A 20,895-nucleotide genomic window follows, 5' to 3' on the forward strand; every position below is an offset into this window, starting at 1 on the left:
AGACCTGCTGAGCTTTTCCAGCAACTTCTGTTTTTGTTCCTGAACAGCTTATCTTAATCCAGTTACATTACCTTAGCTTTCTCAGTGGCCAGGGTAGGTTTTCATAATAAAAGTCATATTTTCATTACAATCAAACATTCTGTAAAAAGGTAAATGTTAAACAATTTGGACAAGCAAACAAAATAAAAAGGTAATAGCCCTTGCATCTTTTGCAAGCAAAGTAGCAACAGTGCACAGATATTGGCTTTCTTAGTGCATTTTCCCGACTGGCCTTTATACTTTAAAAAAAACAGCTAGAATGAACATTATAGACAGATATCATTACAGCAAATACTTCAGCCTACAAAAAATTTTAAAGAGTGAATGACACCAACCCCAATGATGTCCTTTTTTCTTTACTTTATTCATTCACAGGATGAGGGCATCGCCAGCTAGGCATCTATTGCCCATCCCTAATTGCCCAGACGGCAGTTAAGAGTCAACCACATTGCTGTGGATCTGGAGTCACATGTAGGCCAGACCAGGTAAGGATGGCAGTTTCCTTCTTTAAGGGGGATGAGTGAACCAGATGGGTTTTTCCAACAATCGACATGAGATTCAGGGTCATCATTAGATTGTTAATTCCAGACATTTATTGAATTCAAATTCCACCATCTGCCATGGCGGGATTCGAACCGAGGTCCCCAGAACATTATCTGGGTCTCTGGATTAACAGTCCAGTGATAATACCACTAGGCCATCATCTCCTCTATGGGGACTAGGGATGCAAAAATAATTGATAATGTGATCTGGAAAAAAAGAGAGGAACAGTGGCCTCATGTCCCATTGCTGATATCATCTAGTCCACCAGCGTTTGGTTTCATGGAAACAAAGCAGTCAGGTAGTGGCCTGACAAAAATGCAATGATGTACATGAGACACCTCTATAATTGTAATTCTTGGACTGAGCAAGCTGGAGCCCTGCACTCAGAGTCCAACACAAGGTGCTATTCTGCTTGCAGAGGATCCTGTTGTCAAGGTCCTTATATTTGACCCCAGGTGGAAAAGTGCTTTTCCTCACTTCAAAAACCAGCATGAACCATCTGGGCTGTGACACACTCTTGATGATCCAAATGGAATCACAAATGTCAGAAGATGTGACCGAAATAAGGAATGCATAATAATGACAACGATAAATGCATTCTAAAAAGATGACTGAGTTGGTGGTTTGCTATTACTTTGGCTGTGTAGATTGACAGATAAAGTTTTAGCCACACCATAAAAATGGAATTGGCAGCATTTATTCAAATGCCATGCCAGACTCGGAGCCTGGCAACTGAGTCAATGAACGAAATATGCCACATGAATCAATTATTCCATTTTTCCATACCACCGCATTGGGGATCATTGTAATTTGGAACAGGGAGTGGGAAACTACAAAGAAATTTCCAGTCATGACAATCCTGGTGCATTGGAGTTCATCTGGTTCTTAAATGGAAAGCTTTGGGCCAACATAATGACTTTCTTCTGCCTTCACACCAACCACAGAATTTCTCTGTTCTCTGCAGTCAAAAAAATTCATTTTAAACGCTGAAAAACACTTACTTTTCCTGTAGCAGTTGCTGTGACTTTTAAATTGATAAATCAAGAGACATTTTTATTTAAAATAAATTCTTGACAGATGTGGGATTACCGGCTGGCCAGCATTTATTGCTTATCCCTTGTTGCCCTTGAGAAGGTTGATGCAAAATGCCCATAGGGAAGAAATTCCAAGATTTGACCCAGCAATATTGAAGGAATGGTGATACATTTCCAAGTCAGGATAGTGAGTACTAGGAGGAAAACTTGCAGGTGGTGATGCTCCCATGTATCGGCTTCCCTGTGAGCATCGTTCTAGAGTACGAAGTCTCCCTTGTTCCTAATATAATGCTAGTTGTTTATTGTTATTCTACAGCCAGCCTCGTGAGCAACCCCACTGTAGCACTTCTCATACAATGTGTCAAAATGTTGAAACATTACGTATAAGCTGAAAAGTCCCTAGAATCTGAATGATTTCAGAATTCCCCAGTGAACATATGGGAGATGAGTAACCAATTTTCTATTCCTGTAAAGCAAAAAAAACTCAACCAAAACAATACTCTCAAATACATTATAATCTGATCAAAATCAACGGAAAGAACATGATTAAACCAGTACCTCAGAGAATTACCAAGTGTAATTCTCTAACAAACCAGAAACGTAGTGAGGATTGACCAACATGTTTCGTTTCAATCTCTACCACCGCAGATTTGAAGTTTTTTTTTAAATTACCCACACTCGATCACACCCCAGTACAACAATAATAAAAGTCACTGGAAATGGAAATAAGCTCACTAGAGGTGCATTCAGTTTTGTACCCACTCCTTTCAATATTAGCACTGGGTGCTCTCAACCCTGCACACATCCATAATCTTAGGGCTGAGACTGGAGGCAGATTTGATGAAGATCTTAAAGTGGACTGCAGTTCTTTCAAATTTCCTGCAGCTAAATTCTGGCATCAGAGCAGAGTCTTGAAAAGCCTGATTGCATGACTATATTGGGATTGTACTGTGTAATTCCTTAAGAACATTCAGGGCAAAACAAAATTAAAAATAAGGGAGGAAAAGTAAAAAAGTTTGAAAATCCACAAGTATCAAATACAGCAATATCCCACAAACTGCAATAACAACGACCAGATCAAGTGTTTGTCAAGGTTAGTAAAGAGTAACTATTAGCTATGACACTGTAAGAACTCCCATGCTTCAAAATAAATGCATTCACAGGATGTGCACATGGCTGGCAAGGTCAGCAGTTACTGCTCATCATTCTTTCACAATGCCAGGGGATCTTTAATGCCCACTTGCAGGGGCATTTGGGACCCCAGTTTACTATCTCAACTGAAAGACCAACTCCTCCTTTAGTACACATATTCAGGATTCTGTTCATTAAGGTCACTGGTTCTGATGGAATTATGCACAAAGGAAGTGACTGTTTTTTCATTAAATCCACAAAGTACCATCATCTTATTGAACCAGAACCTTCTCACTTCCTCACAAACAAATCAACCCCACACACATTCAATGCTAACCAAAAAACCCATGTTCAGGTCGAAATCATTTATGTTGCACCTCACTTCCCACTCCATAATGAAACGTTCAACCCAGCTACTACCCATCTTCCATCTTGATGCACTACATGGTCGAGTCTTCCGGAGATGAGCTACCAGTAGACATCCTTTGGATCATAGAATAGGAAAAATGGGGAGTCACTACCAAGTTCCCATCTGCTGAATGATAGGCTTTCAATTATCATGTTGAGAGGTCCCTGCTAAACAGGTTAAGGATTGCCAGGCCATTGCACAGACAACCTCCACCACTGGAGCCCCAGTACAAACTTGAGCTTGTGGAGATACATAAACAACATTACACATTACAGGCAATGTCCCCTCAATAGAATAAATCCACACCCTTATGGCACATAGGACAATTTATTATACACTGTTCTGATAGGGGTTTTCCAAATGTAAAGCAAACAGCCACGTGATGCTTGTGACAGTAGTAAGAGAAGTAGATCTCCAGATCTTTGTGCTTGTTAGCTCAATTCTGGCTTCAGTCCACTAGCCAACATGGGCTCATGTTACTGTGTGGAAAGAACTTGCCGTCATTTAGATTTTACTGTAGCTCATTTCACCAGCACTTGCAATTAAGTCAAATAATGAGCAAGGGTGGCCAAGCAGTTACTGGGATTCAGTATTTCCAATTAACTACACAATTAAGCACTTACATAGGAGTGTGGTTCCCATTTCAAACAAGGGTATGTAGACACTACATCCATTTCAAACAAGTTGAGCATAATTAAAGTTGTATTCTTGATCAAAATGTTATCTGACTAACAAGAAATAGACAAGAAAAACAAACCCAAAATATTCGCAATGACACTCTGTTCCAGCAAGTTTAGACTGTTTCATTTCATAAGAAAAAAAATTTAAACTGATAATTACGGATGGGTATAAATAGAATTCATTTCAATCTTGGGGAAAGGCCAACTGACCAGCTCTTCATTCCAGTTCCATTTCCCTGTCCTTTGTCTGTGAATTACTACATTCAGCCTTTTCAAATACCTTTCCAATTCCACTTTAAAGTGTCATTGAGGCAGAGATCATAATGTCAACTTCTGGTAAAGCATTCCATTTTTGAATAACCTTTACTTCCCCCAACTTTCCTCATCTACCCTCTGGTCAGAACCTTGAGCATATGCCTCTTGTAAGCAGTCAATCCACTGGAAGAAACTTTTTCAGAGTCATAGATTCATACAGCATGGATACAGATCTTTCGGTCCAACCAGTCCACACCGACCATGTTCCCAAACTAACCTGGTCCCACTTGCCTGTGTTTGGCCCATATCCCTCCAAATCTTTCCCATTCATGTAATTATCAGAGTTTGTTTTAAATACTAACTGTAAATCCATACACCATTTCCTCTGGCAGATCATTCCACACAAACAGCTCTGAAAAAGGTCCCTCATGTCCTTTTTTAAAGTTTTTCTCCTCTCGCCTTAAAAATATGCCCCCCCCACCCCCGAGTTTTGAACTCCCCACTCTAGGGAAAAGACCTTATCTATGCCCCTCAGGTTTTTATAAACCTTAATAAGGTCGATCCTCAACCTCCTACACCGCAGTGAAAAAGTACCAGTCTATTTTTAAGATCTCAAACCCTCCATTCCTGGCAACATCCTGGTAAATATTTTCCAAACCCTCTGCAGTTTAATAGTAACCTTCCCATAACTAAGCGACCAGAATTAAACACGGTATTCCAGAAGAGGCCTCACCAATGTCCTGTACAACATCAACATAAAACATTCCAACTCCTATATTCAACGATCTGAGCAATAAAGGCAAGCATGCTAAATGCCTTAACCACCCTGTCTAGCAATGACTCAAATTTCAAAAGAGTTTTGTACCCGATCCTTAAGTCTTCTTATTCTACAATACTATCTAGAGCCCTACCACTAATTGTATAAGTCCTGTCCTTGTTTGTATTACCAAAATGCAATACCTCACATTTATCAAAATTAAACTCCATCTACCACTCCTCAGCCCACTAGCCCAATTGATCAAGATCTCTCTGTAATCTTACTTCATACTTACTTCCCCAAAATCTTTCATAATTCAAAAACAAAAACAGTGCTACTGGATCCACTCAAAATCCTTTGTTCCGGTGGTAAAAAAAAAAGTCAATATTGAAGCCTCAACAATAACCTCCTATTCCAAGTATAATTTCAATGGAATCTGAATAGCTTTGAAATTCAAATCATTCCAAAACCCTCCTGATAATAGGGGTGCCCACAACTGTGCAAAATACTGCACATTTTCTAACCGTTGTTGCATACAAATACAAAATAAGTGACCTTTATACATTTAATGTTTCCATGGATGAAACAAAATACCCCTGGCTTTTCATGGCCTATTCTTTAAGTAAAAATTCAAAGGTCTACATATTTAGTCATGCTGATGCATCAGATCTGACCATTTTAGACACAAATCTTTTAACGGGTCTTACTCTCAATATGCCACTCATATTCCAAAAAAAAAATTGCATCTTCCAACCATGTCATAGCAATCAGGCTTTACATAAAATGTAATCTGATCTTGTATCTTGAGAAACTTGTACAACAACATAAATAGGTATGGCATAATCAGTCGATGAAAGAGTGCCAACACATACTAAACTGGGTGTAAACACTTGTTAGTGGTAGAGAAACTGCACTCTCAAGTGGAAGGTTGCACCACTCTAAAGTCAACCAAATGCTTCACAACATTTCAGATGCCGATGGGGATGATGATCCTAGATCGTAGATTGTGGTCTATCACCCACATCCTTCCTTTGCCCAGGGCATTAGGAACAAACTAGCATGGGGAGAATGGGTGGGTGTGGGCAGAAAAGGGAATCATTTTTAGCAATGACATGTTAACGATAATGATAATGATCAAATTAATCAAGTTCTGAGGAGCTACTGATTAACTCTATTTTAGTGACTTAAAAACAGGACAACAAATAAGTTAAGCAGACATTGCAGCAAGCCAACTGATCGCGTCCAACAGGACAAAGCCAAACAACTGTTGGGTGGAGTCGCAATGTGGTTTTTGTTTTAATTCATTTATGGGGCATGGGCTTCCCTGGTCAGGTCAACATTTATTGACTATCCATAGTTGCCCTCAAGAAGGCAGTGATGAGCTGCCTTCTTGAATGACTGAAATCCATGCGCTGGTGGACCTGCAATGCTTTCAGGGTGGGGAGTTCCAGAATTCTGATCCAGTTACGGTGAAGGAATGGCAATACATTTCAAAGTCAGGATAGTGAGTGGCTTGAAGGTGCACTTGGAGGCAAGTGATGGTGTTCCCACATATCTGCTGCCCTTATCTTTAAATGGCAGTAGTTGTGGGTTTGAAAGGTGCTGTCTAAGGATCTTTGGTGAATTCCTACAGTGCATTTTGCAGATGATATTCACTTGCTGTATGCCAGTACAGGGAGTGAACTTTTATGATGCCAAACAGGCAGGCTGTTTTGACCTGGACGATGTCAAGCTTTGATTGTTGCTGGAGCTGCTTTTGTCGAGGTAATGGAATACTTCTCCTGTCCAAATTGTGCCTTGATGATGGACAGGTTTTGGGGAGCCAGGAGGACAGTCACTCACTGCAGGATTCCTATACCTTCTGACTTACACTTGAAGCCATTGTATTTATAAGGTAAGTCCAGTTCAGTTTCTGGTCAATGGTAACCTCTCAGTGTTGATAGTAGGGGAATCTAGTGATGGTAATGTCATTGAATGTCAAGGGGTGGAGGTTAATTTCTCTCCTGTTGGCAATGGTCATTGCCTGGCTTGTGGCACAAATGGTTCTTGCTACTTCTCAGTCCAAACCCGAATATTGTCCAGCCTTACTGCATTTGGACTCAACATTTCTGTATTTGAGTCGCAAATGGCATTAAATATCATGCAATCCTCAGCAACCATTTCTACTTTTGACGTTATGTTGGAGGGAAGGGCATGGATGAAGTAGCTGAAGAGGATTGTATCTAGAATATTATACTGACAACTATGGGGCTCTTGGGGTGCAGAAACAGCATCCCTACCTTTGAACCTGGAGACCCAATTTCAACAGCCACCTGTTCCAGAGGTGTGCAACAACATCTCTGAAAAGGTTGATTAGAAAATATCTGTAACCGAGGAACTCCTGTAAGGATATCCTGGAACTGAAATGACAGACCTCTCTTACTTTGCCGGATGTAATTCCACCGGTGGAAAGCTTTGTCCAATTCCCATTGACTTCAGTTCTGCTCGAGCTCTTATAGGCAAAGGCAGCTGCTCTGATCACACTTCTGACGTTCAGCTCTTCTGCCTATGTTCAAACTAAGCTTGACACCATCCAGGCTAGAACAACCTGCTGCAACGAGCAGCCAAGTAGCCCTGGTACTGGAACTCAAACTGAGCATCAGTGAACAGGTTATTTCTAAGCAAGTGCCACTTGATAGGACTGACAATCCCTTTTACCACCTTATTGCTGAGTAGATAGATGGTACAGCAATTTGTGTTAAATTTGTCCTTTTTGCGTACAGGATATACCTGGACAAATTTACCGCATTCTGAGGTAGATGCCAGCATTGTAGCTGGACTGGAACAACTTGTCTAGGGACATAGCAAGTTCTGGAGCATGAGCCCTCAGTACAATTGTTGGAACACTGTTAAGGCTTATATCCTTGGTTTTAGATAATTCACTTTTTCTCTTCAAAATAAAAAAAGTATATGCTTAACTTTTACTAGAACTGTTTAAGCTTGATGGGCCTCACCAGGACAACAGTTCCCATTCCTGTTCATGTGGGAATGATAACAGTCTAATGCTCAATCGTTCATCATGAATTGATGAATTCCCTGCACTGCTCTACTTAATGTAGTAAAACATAATAAATTATGAAGCAGTTAAATCATGTAAATTATCCGATTGCTGTAACTGCTGCTTGTAGCAAAGCAGACCAACAGCCAGGCAGAGTCACATCAATATATGGAGTCCTTAGGAGGTGAATCCTCTTAAAGGCAAGCTTTACAGAGGTTTCCCATTTTGTGTGAATCCAATTTAGGTGTTAGTGATAAAAGAAAAAAGGACATAGTAGAAGGTAAAGAAGAATAATTTCTTATAGAGTTTTAAATGGTGAGAAGATAGATTAGCAAATATACTGGCAATAATGACAGTGAAAAAGATACTTTATGACAACACAGACTGGGAAAAAAAAAACACATTGCTATGAGTAGGGCTTGAAAAAAAAATGATGTCCATTGAACCTAATCAGTCAATATAATTCCAACTCACTAAAGGGAGGAAGCAAGTTTGGATCTGGCCTTGTGAAATAAAGTAAGGCAAGTGGGGTGTGTTTAGTTAGGAGAACATCCAGCTAATAGTGATCAAAGTTTAAAGTAATCAGGGAGACAGACCACGTCATATCACAGGTAAATATGGTCAAATGGAAAAAGCTCATTTTAGTGGTTTAAGGTGGTACATAATTCAGAAAAGAATTGCAAGATAAAGCACTGATGAAGTAAAGGAGGGTAAACGTGAAAGAGATCATTCCAGTATAAGCCAAGTGTATTCCTTAGAAAGGTAGATTAGATCATCTAAAAACTTAGGTAACGTTTCGGGTCCAGTGACCCCTAAACGTTAACTCTGTTTTCTCCTCCACAGATGCTGCCAGACCTGCTGAGTTTTTCCAGCAACTTTGTTTTTGTTCCTGATTTACAGCATCCAATTGGTTTTTAAAAACTTAGGTGCCTGGGATAGAAAGTAACAGTTGAAATAAGGCAAAATTTCATTTTGGGCAATCGTCAACTATTTTTGTTTTTTTGAGTCTTCAATATAAAGTTTAGAAAAGCATTTCACAGGAGCATTACAAAGTTAAATTAGGCACCGAAGATAGGACTTGGGTACATAACCCAACACTTGATTGACAAGGTTGGTTTTAACAAAGAAGACAGGCAGAGATTTAGGAATGAGACTTCCTAATTGAAAGGCAGGATAGGTCTGAAAACCTGAGTGGTCTGCTGCTACATTGCTATTACCCCAAATCGCTTACAAGCCAAGAAAATTTGAGGGGTAAAAATCTACGACTAATTAACAACTGAAGGGCTTAGGAGAATGAATGGAAACAAAATTTCAGAACTCCAGCATGGTCTTTAAATCTTACAAAGTGGATACAATCTTTGGGCCAAAGTGCTGGAATAATTTTGCCAATATGACAGTGTCCATTTGGAATAGAAGAATCAGCACGACAGGTCCAGAAGGAGAAGCCAGATCAAAGTCAAAAACAAACCAGGAACAGCACAGTTGGAGGCAGCAAGAAAGCTCATACCAGATAGTGAAAGAAACTTGGGACAATTCTTTTTAAAGCAGCTTCTGAACTCCACTGTGGACCACAGTGGGAAATAGTCAATGGGGTGTTTTCCAGGTTGGCTATCAAGTGCCAGAGTGTATAGGTTCTCTATCTTGGCAAACTGCAATGGAAGATAACTATTCAATTTAAAATAAGTGAGTCTTGCAAAACACTGGGGGGTGGGAAGGAGGTTAAACCCATCCACATGGGGCCTGCAGCCGATGAGAACCTAGTTGGGCAGGTCTGCTTGAAGCAGAGCTTGCATCCCACCAGCAGAGAGCAACTGCCAGGCACCTAACACAATCCCCCCTTCCCTGCTGAAACCTGGAGGAGAAAATCCAAATTCGTCTCCTTTAATTGCTCTGTGGCCCTTAATAAGCCATCCCGTGTCAAAGGCTGTATGGAGCCAGGGAAATGGCACACCAGACAGACTATTCTTAACTCCCACTGTTATATTAGACTATATCCTAGGAAGGGGAAGGGATTATGTGGCTTCAAAATCAAGCCTAGTTTTTCCATGTAGGAGGGGGCACAGATAATTAAAAAGTGAAGGCCAATTGTTATGCCAGATTTTATTTCATTTCAGCATTAATGCATAATACTATTTGACATGTGGTAACAGGATTGTTACAAGATCAATATTGAAATTTTGTTGTGTCATCAGGACTACCACTTGAGTAGTCAAAAAATAAAATTATGAAAAGATGGACTGGAATATTTTAGGTTGTGGCTTAGGCCAATGCTGTTATAATATATTTTACAAATCTAGTAATAAAATGTTTTTTCTAAAAACCTAACCGCAAGGTCAAGGTATCACAAAGCATTTCATATCCAATTAAGTTCTAAGATGTAATCATGGCTTTGTACACAATCAATCAATGTTCCCAAAACAGAATACAGGACAAACAACAACTTAATCTGCTTTTTCAATGGTGTTTGTTACGGGAAGAACACGAGTAAAGATACTGAAAGAACTATGAACACTTTAGATAGCATCATTGAATATTTCACATTCACACAAGACAGTACCTCAATTTAACATCTAGAACATCTATAAAACACAAAGTATAGCACCAAAGTGTCAACCAGCTGACACGCTTAATTCCTGGAATGGAGTTTGGAATTACAATCTCTTGACGCAGACGAAAGTGATACTAAACAACAAGAAGAGATAGTATTGTGTCCCTTTACAATCCATTCTTTGTATGCTGTAAGTAAGATCAAAGTTTCAAATACTAGTAATGATTATGCCAATATCAAGTATCAAAATTTTTATCCTGAAACTGCACACACAGTTTGACAGTGCAGAGTTGATTTTACTTACCCAATGTATACTTCACCAGATTCAGAAATCAGGCATTTTGCACTTCAATTGTCAATCATTATACAGAATGCATATGCATTCTATGATTTGCAATTCTCATGAGGGATCAAGGATAGTCAGGGTACTAAAACCAGTATTCAGTGGGAACGGAAAACTAACTTGGAACTGTCTTGCATGTTATAGGATTCTTACCAGTATCTCAATTCAACCCCAAGGCCAATTATGTACTTTCATAAATTATACAGACCTTAATTAGGCAGTATGTCAACAGGTTTGCACTTTGCCAGGACTGCATGCACATACCTCAAAAAAAAGGTTCTAACCAATTATAGTTTAACGCAAATTAGAATTGCCAAGTTCAGAAAAGCAGCAGCTCCTCTTAATCGTTATTCTTCAAATTTAGACCATTTTCAACCTTTAGTTATTTTGAAAAATCTGGAATGAAACAAAACAGATTGCAACAGATCTTATTCCATAACTGAAAACAAAAATGCTACCAATCACAGTGGGTCAGGCTGCGTCCATGAAAAGAAAGCAAGCAGAGCTCTGAAGAAATCATCTAGACTCGAAACATTAGCTTGGTTTCTCTCCACTGATGCTGCCTGACCTGCTGCAATTGCCAGCATTTTGTTTCAGTTCAGATTCCAGCATCTGCAGTAATTGGTTTCTAGATCTTATTCCATTGCTGTCTTTAATCTAGCTACACAACTGCAGTGAAACTTTCAGAAAACGACCATTTCCTAACACACTAGAAAAGATAAAGAAAAAAAACCTCAAAACACATCTCAACAACTGCCTCAAGAACTGCAAAGGTACAGGGTTGGGAAAAGCAGAACAGGTCTTTTATAATTACTGAGTTATTCTAATTTTTGTTCTGGTGTTTGACACTTAAATCGTTGGAGAAGCTGCTTTGAACAGTTATTTTCTCAAGCATTTATCCTGTATCAACATTAAAACAAAAACCAAGCTGAAACTCTTACAGGCCACTAACAACTGATTTAAAAAAAAAACTTTTCTTCCTTGAACCGAAGTTCTAAACGATTTCATTGATTATTCGACACTGACAGGGCAAGTTCCACTCTTAGTGGAACTGAAACAGAAATAGCATGACAGTAAATCTACTGCAGAAAGCTAAACACTCTAAAGTAAATCCATGAGGGGATAGTAGCTGCACAGAACAAATAAAAGAAATTAATTGGAACAAATGATATTGCAACATAGTCAAACTAGGAGACCCTCAACTCTTCACATTCCTCACACTAAGTATCCGTTGCCAAACTAATTATACTGTTAACATTGTAAAAACTCCAAGTACAAGCTCATTGCTGGTACAATTGTGATAATATCTTCCAATACCAAATCAACTTGGGAGTGTCATGCAAGTCTTAATTTTATTTTGGTTAGAACATGGTTTGGAGATGTTGGTGTAGTTGAAAGGCTTAGGGTTTGGGGCTCTGGGTTCAAATCCCACCATGGCAGATGATGGAATTTAAAATTAATTAATACTAAAAAAAAAAGCTAGTTTACTGGATCACTTAACCACTGTTCATTTCTGTAAAGAAAAAAAAAAAAACTTATCTGGTTCACCAATGTCCTCGTGGAATGAAAATCTGTTGTCCTTATCTGGTCTGGCCTACACATAATTGCAGACCCACAGCAATGTGGTTGACTTTCAACTGCCTACTGAAAATGGCCCAGCAAGCCATTTAATTGTATCAAACCACTACTAAGAGCAAATAAAGGAATGAAACCAAGAAGATCACCCAGTAATGACAAACAAAGTCCTCTTACCAAGATCTGGGGGGGCTTGTGCCAGAATTGGGAGAGCTGTCCCACAGATTAAACAAGCAACAGCCTGAGGTTGTTTGTGAAGTATGATTCTAAGAGAATTATTGTGTGCTGGAAACTACTAAAATCATCTAAGTGTTTTTGCGTCCCGCTAGCAGGGCAGACCCACAGGAGGTGGCAGCACAGCAGTACACAATCTGCGAGCCTTAACCTGCACTCCAGACACCATCGCGTCAGGTCAAATATGGGCAAAGAAACCTCCAGCTGACAAATCAATACTCCTCCCTATTGAACACAATCTGGAGGCATCCGAGTTAATGGTAATGGCACAGCATGTACTTTGGATGGGGAACTTCAATGTCCATCACGAAGACTAGCTCAATAGCAACAGTGAGTTTGCAGAGCTGTAAAGAATATAGCAGGTAGACAGGGCCTGTGACACGTGCTGAAGGGACCAAGAGGGGAAAAGTTCTTTTTGATCTCATCCTCACCAATCTATTTGCAGCAGATACTTTCAGCCATGATAATGTTGGTAGGAATGGCCACTGCACATTTCTTGTGGAGATGGAGTTGCGTCTTAACATTGAGGACATTGTCCATCATGGTGTGTCAACTATCAACATGCCAAATAAGAAACTTCAAACAAATCTAGCAATTCAAGTCTGGGCACCAATAAGGCACTGTGGATTATCAGCAGATGGTATTCAACCACATCTGTAACGTTATGGCCTAACACATGTCCAGCTCTCTCATTACCATCAAACTGAGCAGTCAATCTTAGAGGAATACTGCAGGAAGGAAAGCTGAAAGTAGCACCAGGAATACTTAAAAGTGCGGTGTCAAACAGGTGAGGTGTGTCAAACAGCAGAAGCAGTATGCAATAGACAAGGTTATGTGATTTCACAACCAATGGATCAGACCTAAGCTCTGCAGTCTTGCCATATCCAGGTGTAAATGGTGGAGGACAGCTAACATGAGTTGGAGGCACCACAAGAATTCTCATCCTCAAAAGATGGGGGTGCCCATCATATTAGTACAAAAGTCAAGGGTGAAATATTTGCATCTCTCATCAGCCAGAAGTTCTGAGCAGATGATCCATCATTTTTCTCCTCCTGAGGTCCCTAACACAGACATGCCAGTGTTCAGCCAATAATTCATTCTGCATGATATCAGGAAACAGCCGACACAATGGATAATGCAAAGACTGACAAAATCATGATAACAATACCAAAGAACCTATTCTCCAGAACCAGCCACACCATTAGCTGAGCTGTTCCAGCAAAGCTGCAATACTAACCCCTACCCTGCTTCCTCTAAGCTTTGCCTCTGGGAGGGTCCGCACACACCAACTGGACTGCGGAAGCATAGAAGCAATGACTCAGTACTGGAAGCTTCTGCTGTGTACAGAATTCAGAAGTCAATGTAAAGACAGGAATGTTCAGAGCGAAAGCAGTTACTATCCAACAATTCTGCTCTCAATCATCAGCAAAATGATGGAATGGTTCATTGATACAGCTATGAAGTAACACTTGCGAAAAAATAGTCTGGTCATTGGATTCTGCTAGGGCCACCCAGCATCTGATCTCATTACAACCTTGATCCATACATGGACATAAAACAAGGCAGCTGAATTCCAGACAGAAGTCAAGAGTGACTGCTTTTGGCATCAACTGAATTTGAGACACAAAGAGACTGAACAAAACTGGAGTCAATGGGAATAGAGGGGAAAATACTTCTTAGTTATGAGTCATAAGTAAAACAGACAGTTGCAGATAACAAGGTGTGGAGCTGGATGAACACAGCAGGCCAGGCAGCATCAGAGGAACAGGAAAGCTGACGTTTCGGGTCTGGACCCTTCTGCAGAAATGGGAGAGGGGAAGGGGGCTCTGAAATAAATAGAGAGGTGGGGGTCGGTGATAGAAGGTGGGAGAGAAGATGGACAGCTCAAGGAGGCAGGGATGAAGCTAGTAAAAGGGGAGTGTAATTAGGAAGTTGGGATGGGGGTTGGTCAGTGAGGTGGGAGGAGCACCTATCCACCCTTCCCAGCTCACTGGCCAAGCCCCACCTCCACTTCCTACCTACACTCACCTTTACTAGCTTCATCCCCGCCTCCTTGACCTGTCCGTCTTCTCTCCCACAGGAAAAAGACAAAGACAATGTTGTCGAGGAGAATATTGAGATACAGGCTATTGGACTAGACGGGATTGAGGTTCATAAAGAGGAGGTGTTTGCAATTCTGGAAGGTGTGAAAATAGATAAGTCCCCTGGGCCGGATGGGATTTATCCTAGGATTCTCTGGGAAGCTAGAGAGGAGATTGCAGAGCCTTTGGCTTTGATCTTTATGTCGTCATTGTCTTCAGGAATAGTGCCAGACGACTGGAGACTAGCAAATGTTGTCCCCTTGTTCAAGAAGGGGAGTAGAGACAGCCCTGGTAAGTATAGACCAGTGAGCCTTACTTCGGTTGTGGGTAAAGTGTTGGAAAGGATTATAAGAGATAGGATTTATAATCATCTAGAAAGGAATAATTTGATTAGGGATAGTCAATAATGTGAAGGGTAGGTCGAGCCTCACAAACCTTATTGAGTTCTTTGAGAAGGTGACCAAACAGGTGGATGAGGGTAAAGCGGTTGATGAGGTGTATATGGATTTCAGTAAAGCGTTTGATAAGGTTCCCATGGTAGGTTATTGCAGAAAATACGGAGGCATGGGATTGAGGGTGATTTAGCGGTTTGGATCAGAAATTGGCTAGCTGTAAGAAGACAGAGGGTGGTGGTTGATGGGAAATGTTCATCCTGGAGTTCAGTTACTAGTGGTGTACCTCAAGGACCTGTTTTGGGGCCACTGCTGTTTGTCATTTTTATAAATGACCTGGATGAGGGCATAGAAGGATGGGTTAGTAAATTTGCGGATGACACCAAAGTCGGTGGAGTTGTGGATAGTGTGGAAGGATGTTGCAGGTTACAGAGGGACATAGATAAGCTGCAGAGCTGGGCTGAGAGGTGGCAAATGGAGTTTAATGTGGAAGAGTGTGACATGATTCACTTTGGAAGGAGTAACAGGAATACAGAGTACTGGGCTAATGGTAAGATTCTTGGTAGTGTGGATGAGCAGAAAGATCTCGATGTCCATGTGCATAGATCACCGAAAGTTGCCACCCAGGTTGATAGCGTTGTTAAGAAGGCGTACGGTGTGTTAGGTTTTATTGGTAGAGGGATTGAGTTTCAGAGCCATGAGGTCATGTTGCAGCTGTACAAAACTCTGGTGCGGCCGCACTTGGAGTATTGCGTACAGTTCTGGTCACTGCATTATAGGAAGGATGTGGAAGCATTGGAAAGGGTGCAGAGGAGATTTACCAGGATGTTGCCTGGTATGGAGGGAAGGTCTTATGAGGAAAGGCTGAGGGACTTGAGGCTGTTTTCATTAGAGAGGAGGTTAAGAGGTGACTTAATAGAGACATACAAGATGATCAGAAGATTAGATAGGGTGGACAGTGGGAGCCTTTTTCCTCGGATGGTGATGGCTAGCATGAGGGGACACAGCTTTAAATTGAGGGGTGATAGATATAGGACAGATGTCAGAGGTAGGTTCTTTACTCAGAGAGTAGTAAGGGCGTGGGATGCCCTGCCTGCAAAAATAGTAGACTTGCCAACTTTAAGGACATTTAAATGGTCATTGGATAAACATATGGATGATGATGGAATAGTGTAGGTTAGATGGGCTTCAGATTGGTTTCACAGGTCGGCGCAACATCGAGGGCCGAAGGGCCTGTACTGCACTGTAATGTTCTATGTTCTATCTGCTCCACTATCTACCTGCTATCACCGTGCCCCCTCTCTATTTATTTCAGAGCCCCGTTCCCCTCCCCCATTTCTGAAGGGTCCTGACCTGAAACGTCAGCTTTCCTGTTCCTGTGATGCTGCCTAGCTAACTCCACACCTTGTTATCTCAGACTCCAGCATCAGCAGTTCCTACTATCTCGGACACAGTTTGCAGTTGTTGGAGATCAATCATCTCACCCCCAGGACATCACTGTAAGCAGTGTCACTCAAGGTCGTGAGTTAGTCCCAGCCATCCTTAGTTGCTTCATCAATTACCCTCCCCTCATTATATGGTCTGAAGTAGGGATGTTCTTTGATGAATACACGACATTCAGAATGAGTGAGTCAAGACTCTCCAAATACTCAAATAGTGCACGTCGAAATGCAGCAATATCTGTACGACACCCAGACTTGGGCTCGTAAGTGCCAAGAAACATTTGTGCCACATGTGCCAGAAAATGACCGCCTCAGAGAGAACCTAATCGTTGATCCTTGACGTTCAATGGTATTAAAGTTGACGAATCTCCTATCAACATTCCAAGAGTTACCACTGACCAGAAACTGAACTGAATGAGCCATAGAAATGCAGCGACTGCAAGACAGGTCAGCAGCTCAGAATACTGTGGTGAGTAACTCATCTCCTGTCTCTCCAAAACCTGTCCACTATTTACAAGACACAAGTCAAGAGTAAGGTGGAATACTCTCTATTTGTCTGGATGGGTCCTTCTCCAAGAACATTCAAAAAGCTTGACACCATCCAAGACAAAGCAGCACTATTTATTGGCATCAATCCACCACCTTCAGCATTCAGTTTCTTTCCCACTTAACATGGTGGTGACAGTGACAGCAGTCCAGGCTATCAGATGGCAGTGTGTACCATCTACAAGATGCACTACAGTAACTCAACAAGGTTCTTCTGGCAACGTCTTCTAAACCTGCAACTGCTACCAACTAGAAGGACAGGAGCAGCAGATGCACAGGAACACCAGCACCTGGAAGTTCCCCTCCAAGCTATTCACCATCTTGACCTGGGAACATATCACTGTTCCTTCGCTGCTGCTGGATTAAAATCCTGGAATTCCCTTTCTAACGATACTTGGCCATTTCTATACCCCAAGAACTGTCATAGCTTAAAACAGCAACTCACCACCACCTTCTCCACAGCATTTAGGGATGGGCAATAAATGCTGGCTGAGTCAACAATATCCATATCCCACGAATGAATAAAAACAAATTGATGTCCATTTCTGAAGAAGGGTCTAGGCCCAAAGCATCAGCCTTCCTGCTCCTCTGATGCTGCTTGGCCTGCTGTGTTCATCCAGCTCTATACCTTGTTATCTCTGATGACCTTACTATCGCTTTCATGTTGCCATTGCTATCCACAATCATCAAAACTCTGGTTCACAAATATTCTTTATGAGTGGAAATCTGCTGTTATTATCTGATCTGGCTTATATCTGATTCCAGACCCACAGCAAGTGTCTTCCAAAATGGTTTACCACTCAGGTCAAGGGCAATTAGGGATGGGTAATAAATGCTGGCCTTTCCTATATTCTGTGAAAGAATAAAATTGAAGCAAAATTTGAACTATTCCCACAACCCCTTCACTGCTTTGTTATTATCAGACTGCTTATCCATCATCCAGGCTTGGTCAAGTTGCAATGTGCTCAATTTAAATAATGGGGTAGACAAGGTTGTTAGCTTTGATTCCTAGTCACAAACATTCAACTTTTACCAACAATTCCACCCCTTATCTAAACAGGCTGTACCAGATTGCAGTAAACTTTACTGTCCTAACAGAGATCAGGGGCTTCTGAACTCATCAACACAGAATGCCCACTTCCACCTTGAGTCAGCCTTCATCTCCACCATCACTTCAATATACTTGCTGCCAAAACTCTTCTCCATGCCTTTTGTCAATCCCAGAGTGCAGTGCACTATTCCAATATTCTCCTGGCCAACTACCCATCTTCCATCATTCAGAAGCTGCAGTGTTACTAAACCTTTGCTGTCTAAATACTACAAGAACTATGCCCCACTGGTTCAACACCCCTGCACACAATAACCTACTCTGGGAGTACTGCAAACCAACACTACAAATGTAAAATTTTCATCTATGTTCAAATCTCTCAGCTATCTTGCCTATCCTCATGTGTCGCTCCATCCAATACTACAACCATTTGAGGACTCTACATTCCTCCAATTGTGGACTCTTCTGCACCTCCTGTCCGCTGTACCCCAGCACTGACAGCTGTGCCTTCAATCCTGTGGACTCCAAGCTCTCCTCATTCTCCTCCTTCAAGACTCTCCTTAATACTTACCTGTTTAGTCACTTGCTATGGCAGCATCAATCTTTGTATGGTTGTTTATTTTCCCTTAACTGCATTCAAGACATTTCACGAAGTTAAAGGCACTATAAAAATACAGTTGTATTTTGAACTGTTGTATACAGTTACAAATTAACAATGACTACATGGACAAAGTAATGGGGTGTGACTGGCAGAAGTGAAATTATACTTCAATTAAAAAAAAGTGAGAGAAAAACCAAAAAAAAACTGAACAACTACACTTGGTAACTCAATACCAGGATCCCATACAAATTACTTGCAACAAGGTGTGGCTGCAAACTTTTTTTTGGAGAACTGTTTTTAGGGCATCGTTATGGCAACAATGTGGTCAGAAATAAACAGGTACAAACATCAAAATGGAAGAAAATTTTATAGAAATTACCAGCCCAAATATTACGCTAAGTGAGCAGATTGCACGTTTATTAGGGAGTCAGTGTGGCAGGCTGTGACTAACTCCAGAATGAAACAGAAAAACTGACACTTAAATAGAAACAGGTCTACAATTGCTAGTGAGAGTTTAAAAAGAAGTGACAATTAAGATTTTCCTTTCAGGAGCATGGATTATTACATTCGGATGTGTGGTAGACCCAGGTGGTGTTTGGCTGCTGAGATGTGTCAAACATTATTGAACATTACATTTATAAATAATGCATTTTTTGAAATACAACTTAGGGCCCCAATAGTAACCACCCTAGATAAAAGAACATTTCTGGCCGGTCAGGAGAGCAAAGAGAGATTCAGAAGTTCAAGTCATATTTGGAGGTGAAGGTGAAGAGAAGACTATTGTATGCTGGATCGCATGCTACCTTCTCTTTTTCCTGAAGTGCAGGAATAAATACATTTTAGCATTGTCCACACGAGTAAATGAACACAAACAGCGAATCTGCACAGTCATTAATCAGGAATCGCTGCCCGGGCTCGTTCTCGGTTGAAAAAAAACTCAAAAATTTAAACTGGGAACACAGAGGACAGAAAAGGACGATTAACACCATGCGCAGAGTTTAAATTAATTTCGCAACCGCACTTCCCAGAAAACGTTCAAAAAAACCTTCAAAGCAAAAAAAAAGACAAAAAAAAACCAAAGACGCATCAAGAAAAGATTATTGGGAGAGTCAAACCATAGGAACAGCTCTAATAAATGAGGCCAGTGTCTCGGGGAAATAAAAATCACTAGAGAACAATTTCCCGAGATCAGCAGCTTCAAGGGTGAGGCAGATTGTGAATTAACAGGGAAACAAAATCCAATGTTAGCACTGTTTGTTTTCTTGAACAAAAAGAAGCCGAATGAGCGGAGAGTAGTTTATAAAGCCAGGGCAAACGGCTTGGGAGCGTTTGAATGGATCGTGTGTATCTCGTGAAACGCTTTCACACTATCCTCACTCGGCACTTCCCCCGGGGATCACAGCGCTCTTATCCCACGTCCCCTCTCGCAGCCCTCGGCTTGGCGTTCACTCCCCCTCCCTCAGTATCGCAACCTCCGGGACTACTCTCAGGAGAGGTGTGAGAATACAGGGTTAGTGTTAGGGGAATAGGAAATCCAGAGGTTCTTCACCGCAGCCAGCGCCCCCACACTTACCCCAACTGACCACCAGAAGCAGCAGCAGCAGTGAACGCTCCATCCTCTCCCAGGATCTGTCTTTCTGGCAAACACTCCCCGAAGAGAGAAAAAAAATCCCTCCCCCTCTCACTCACTCTCAACTGGAGCCTTTCCAACAGCTCACTCTGTCTCCAGGTGGCACTTCTAGCAAAATGAGCCAATTCCAGACAGAAACTCCAAACTTCTTTTTTTAAACTTAAACTTTATCTACTGCCAAAAAGTTTATTTTATCCTTGGGAACGGGAAAGCCCGAAACAAACTTTAACAGTCAAACACTTGGAAAGTTTCTGACCCTTCACTACAAAATCCAGACGGAAACACCCCGGAACTTCCCCTTCTTTCAGGTAATTGGCTCCGTTAAAATGGGAGGGCAGAGACGTCAGGCGACACTCTCAAAAAAAATCAAATAATTGCAATCCTGCCTCATGGGATTTTTTATTTTCTGCAGTTGGAAGATAGGTTATTTGTTCATGTTCATCCCTTCGTTGGAAAGCATTGGGATCAATGCACATTATGATTCGGTTGCTGAGACTTAGTATCACTTCCTCTGCGAACATTCGCCTCATCCTGCAAATAAGTGTTTAAGACATCCTAATTCAAATTGGG

The 20,895-nt window shown here is 41.2% G+C and overlaps 1 protein-coding gene across 1 annotated transcript in view; it reads right to left on the reverse strand.

Annotated features, from left to right (window-relative positions):
- Nucleotides 1-20,646, reverse strand: part of LOC109922092 (prostaglandin F2 receptor negative regulator-like) — a 52,021-nt gene extending 31,375 nt beyond the window's left edge. Inside the window, exon 1 of the mRNA XM_048603225.1 lies at nt 20,269-20,646. Coding sequence (XP_048459182.1) covers nt 20,269-20,311 — 43 coding nt within the window. The 5' untranslated portion in view covers nt 20,312-20,646. The remainder of the gene's footprint in view (nt 1-20,268) is intronic.
- Between the last annotated feature and the right edge of the window lie 249 nt (nt 20,647-20,895).

The sequence above is a fragment of the Rhincodon typus genome, chromosome 11, assembly GCF_021869965.1.
Source record: "Rhincodon typus isolate 14 chromosome 11, sRhiTyp1.1, whole genome shotgun sequence".
Classification (NCBI taxonomy): domain Eukaryota; kingdom Metazoa; phylum Chordata; class Chondrichthyes; order Orectolobiformes; family Rhincodontidae; genus Rhincodon; species Rhincodon typus.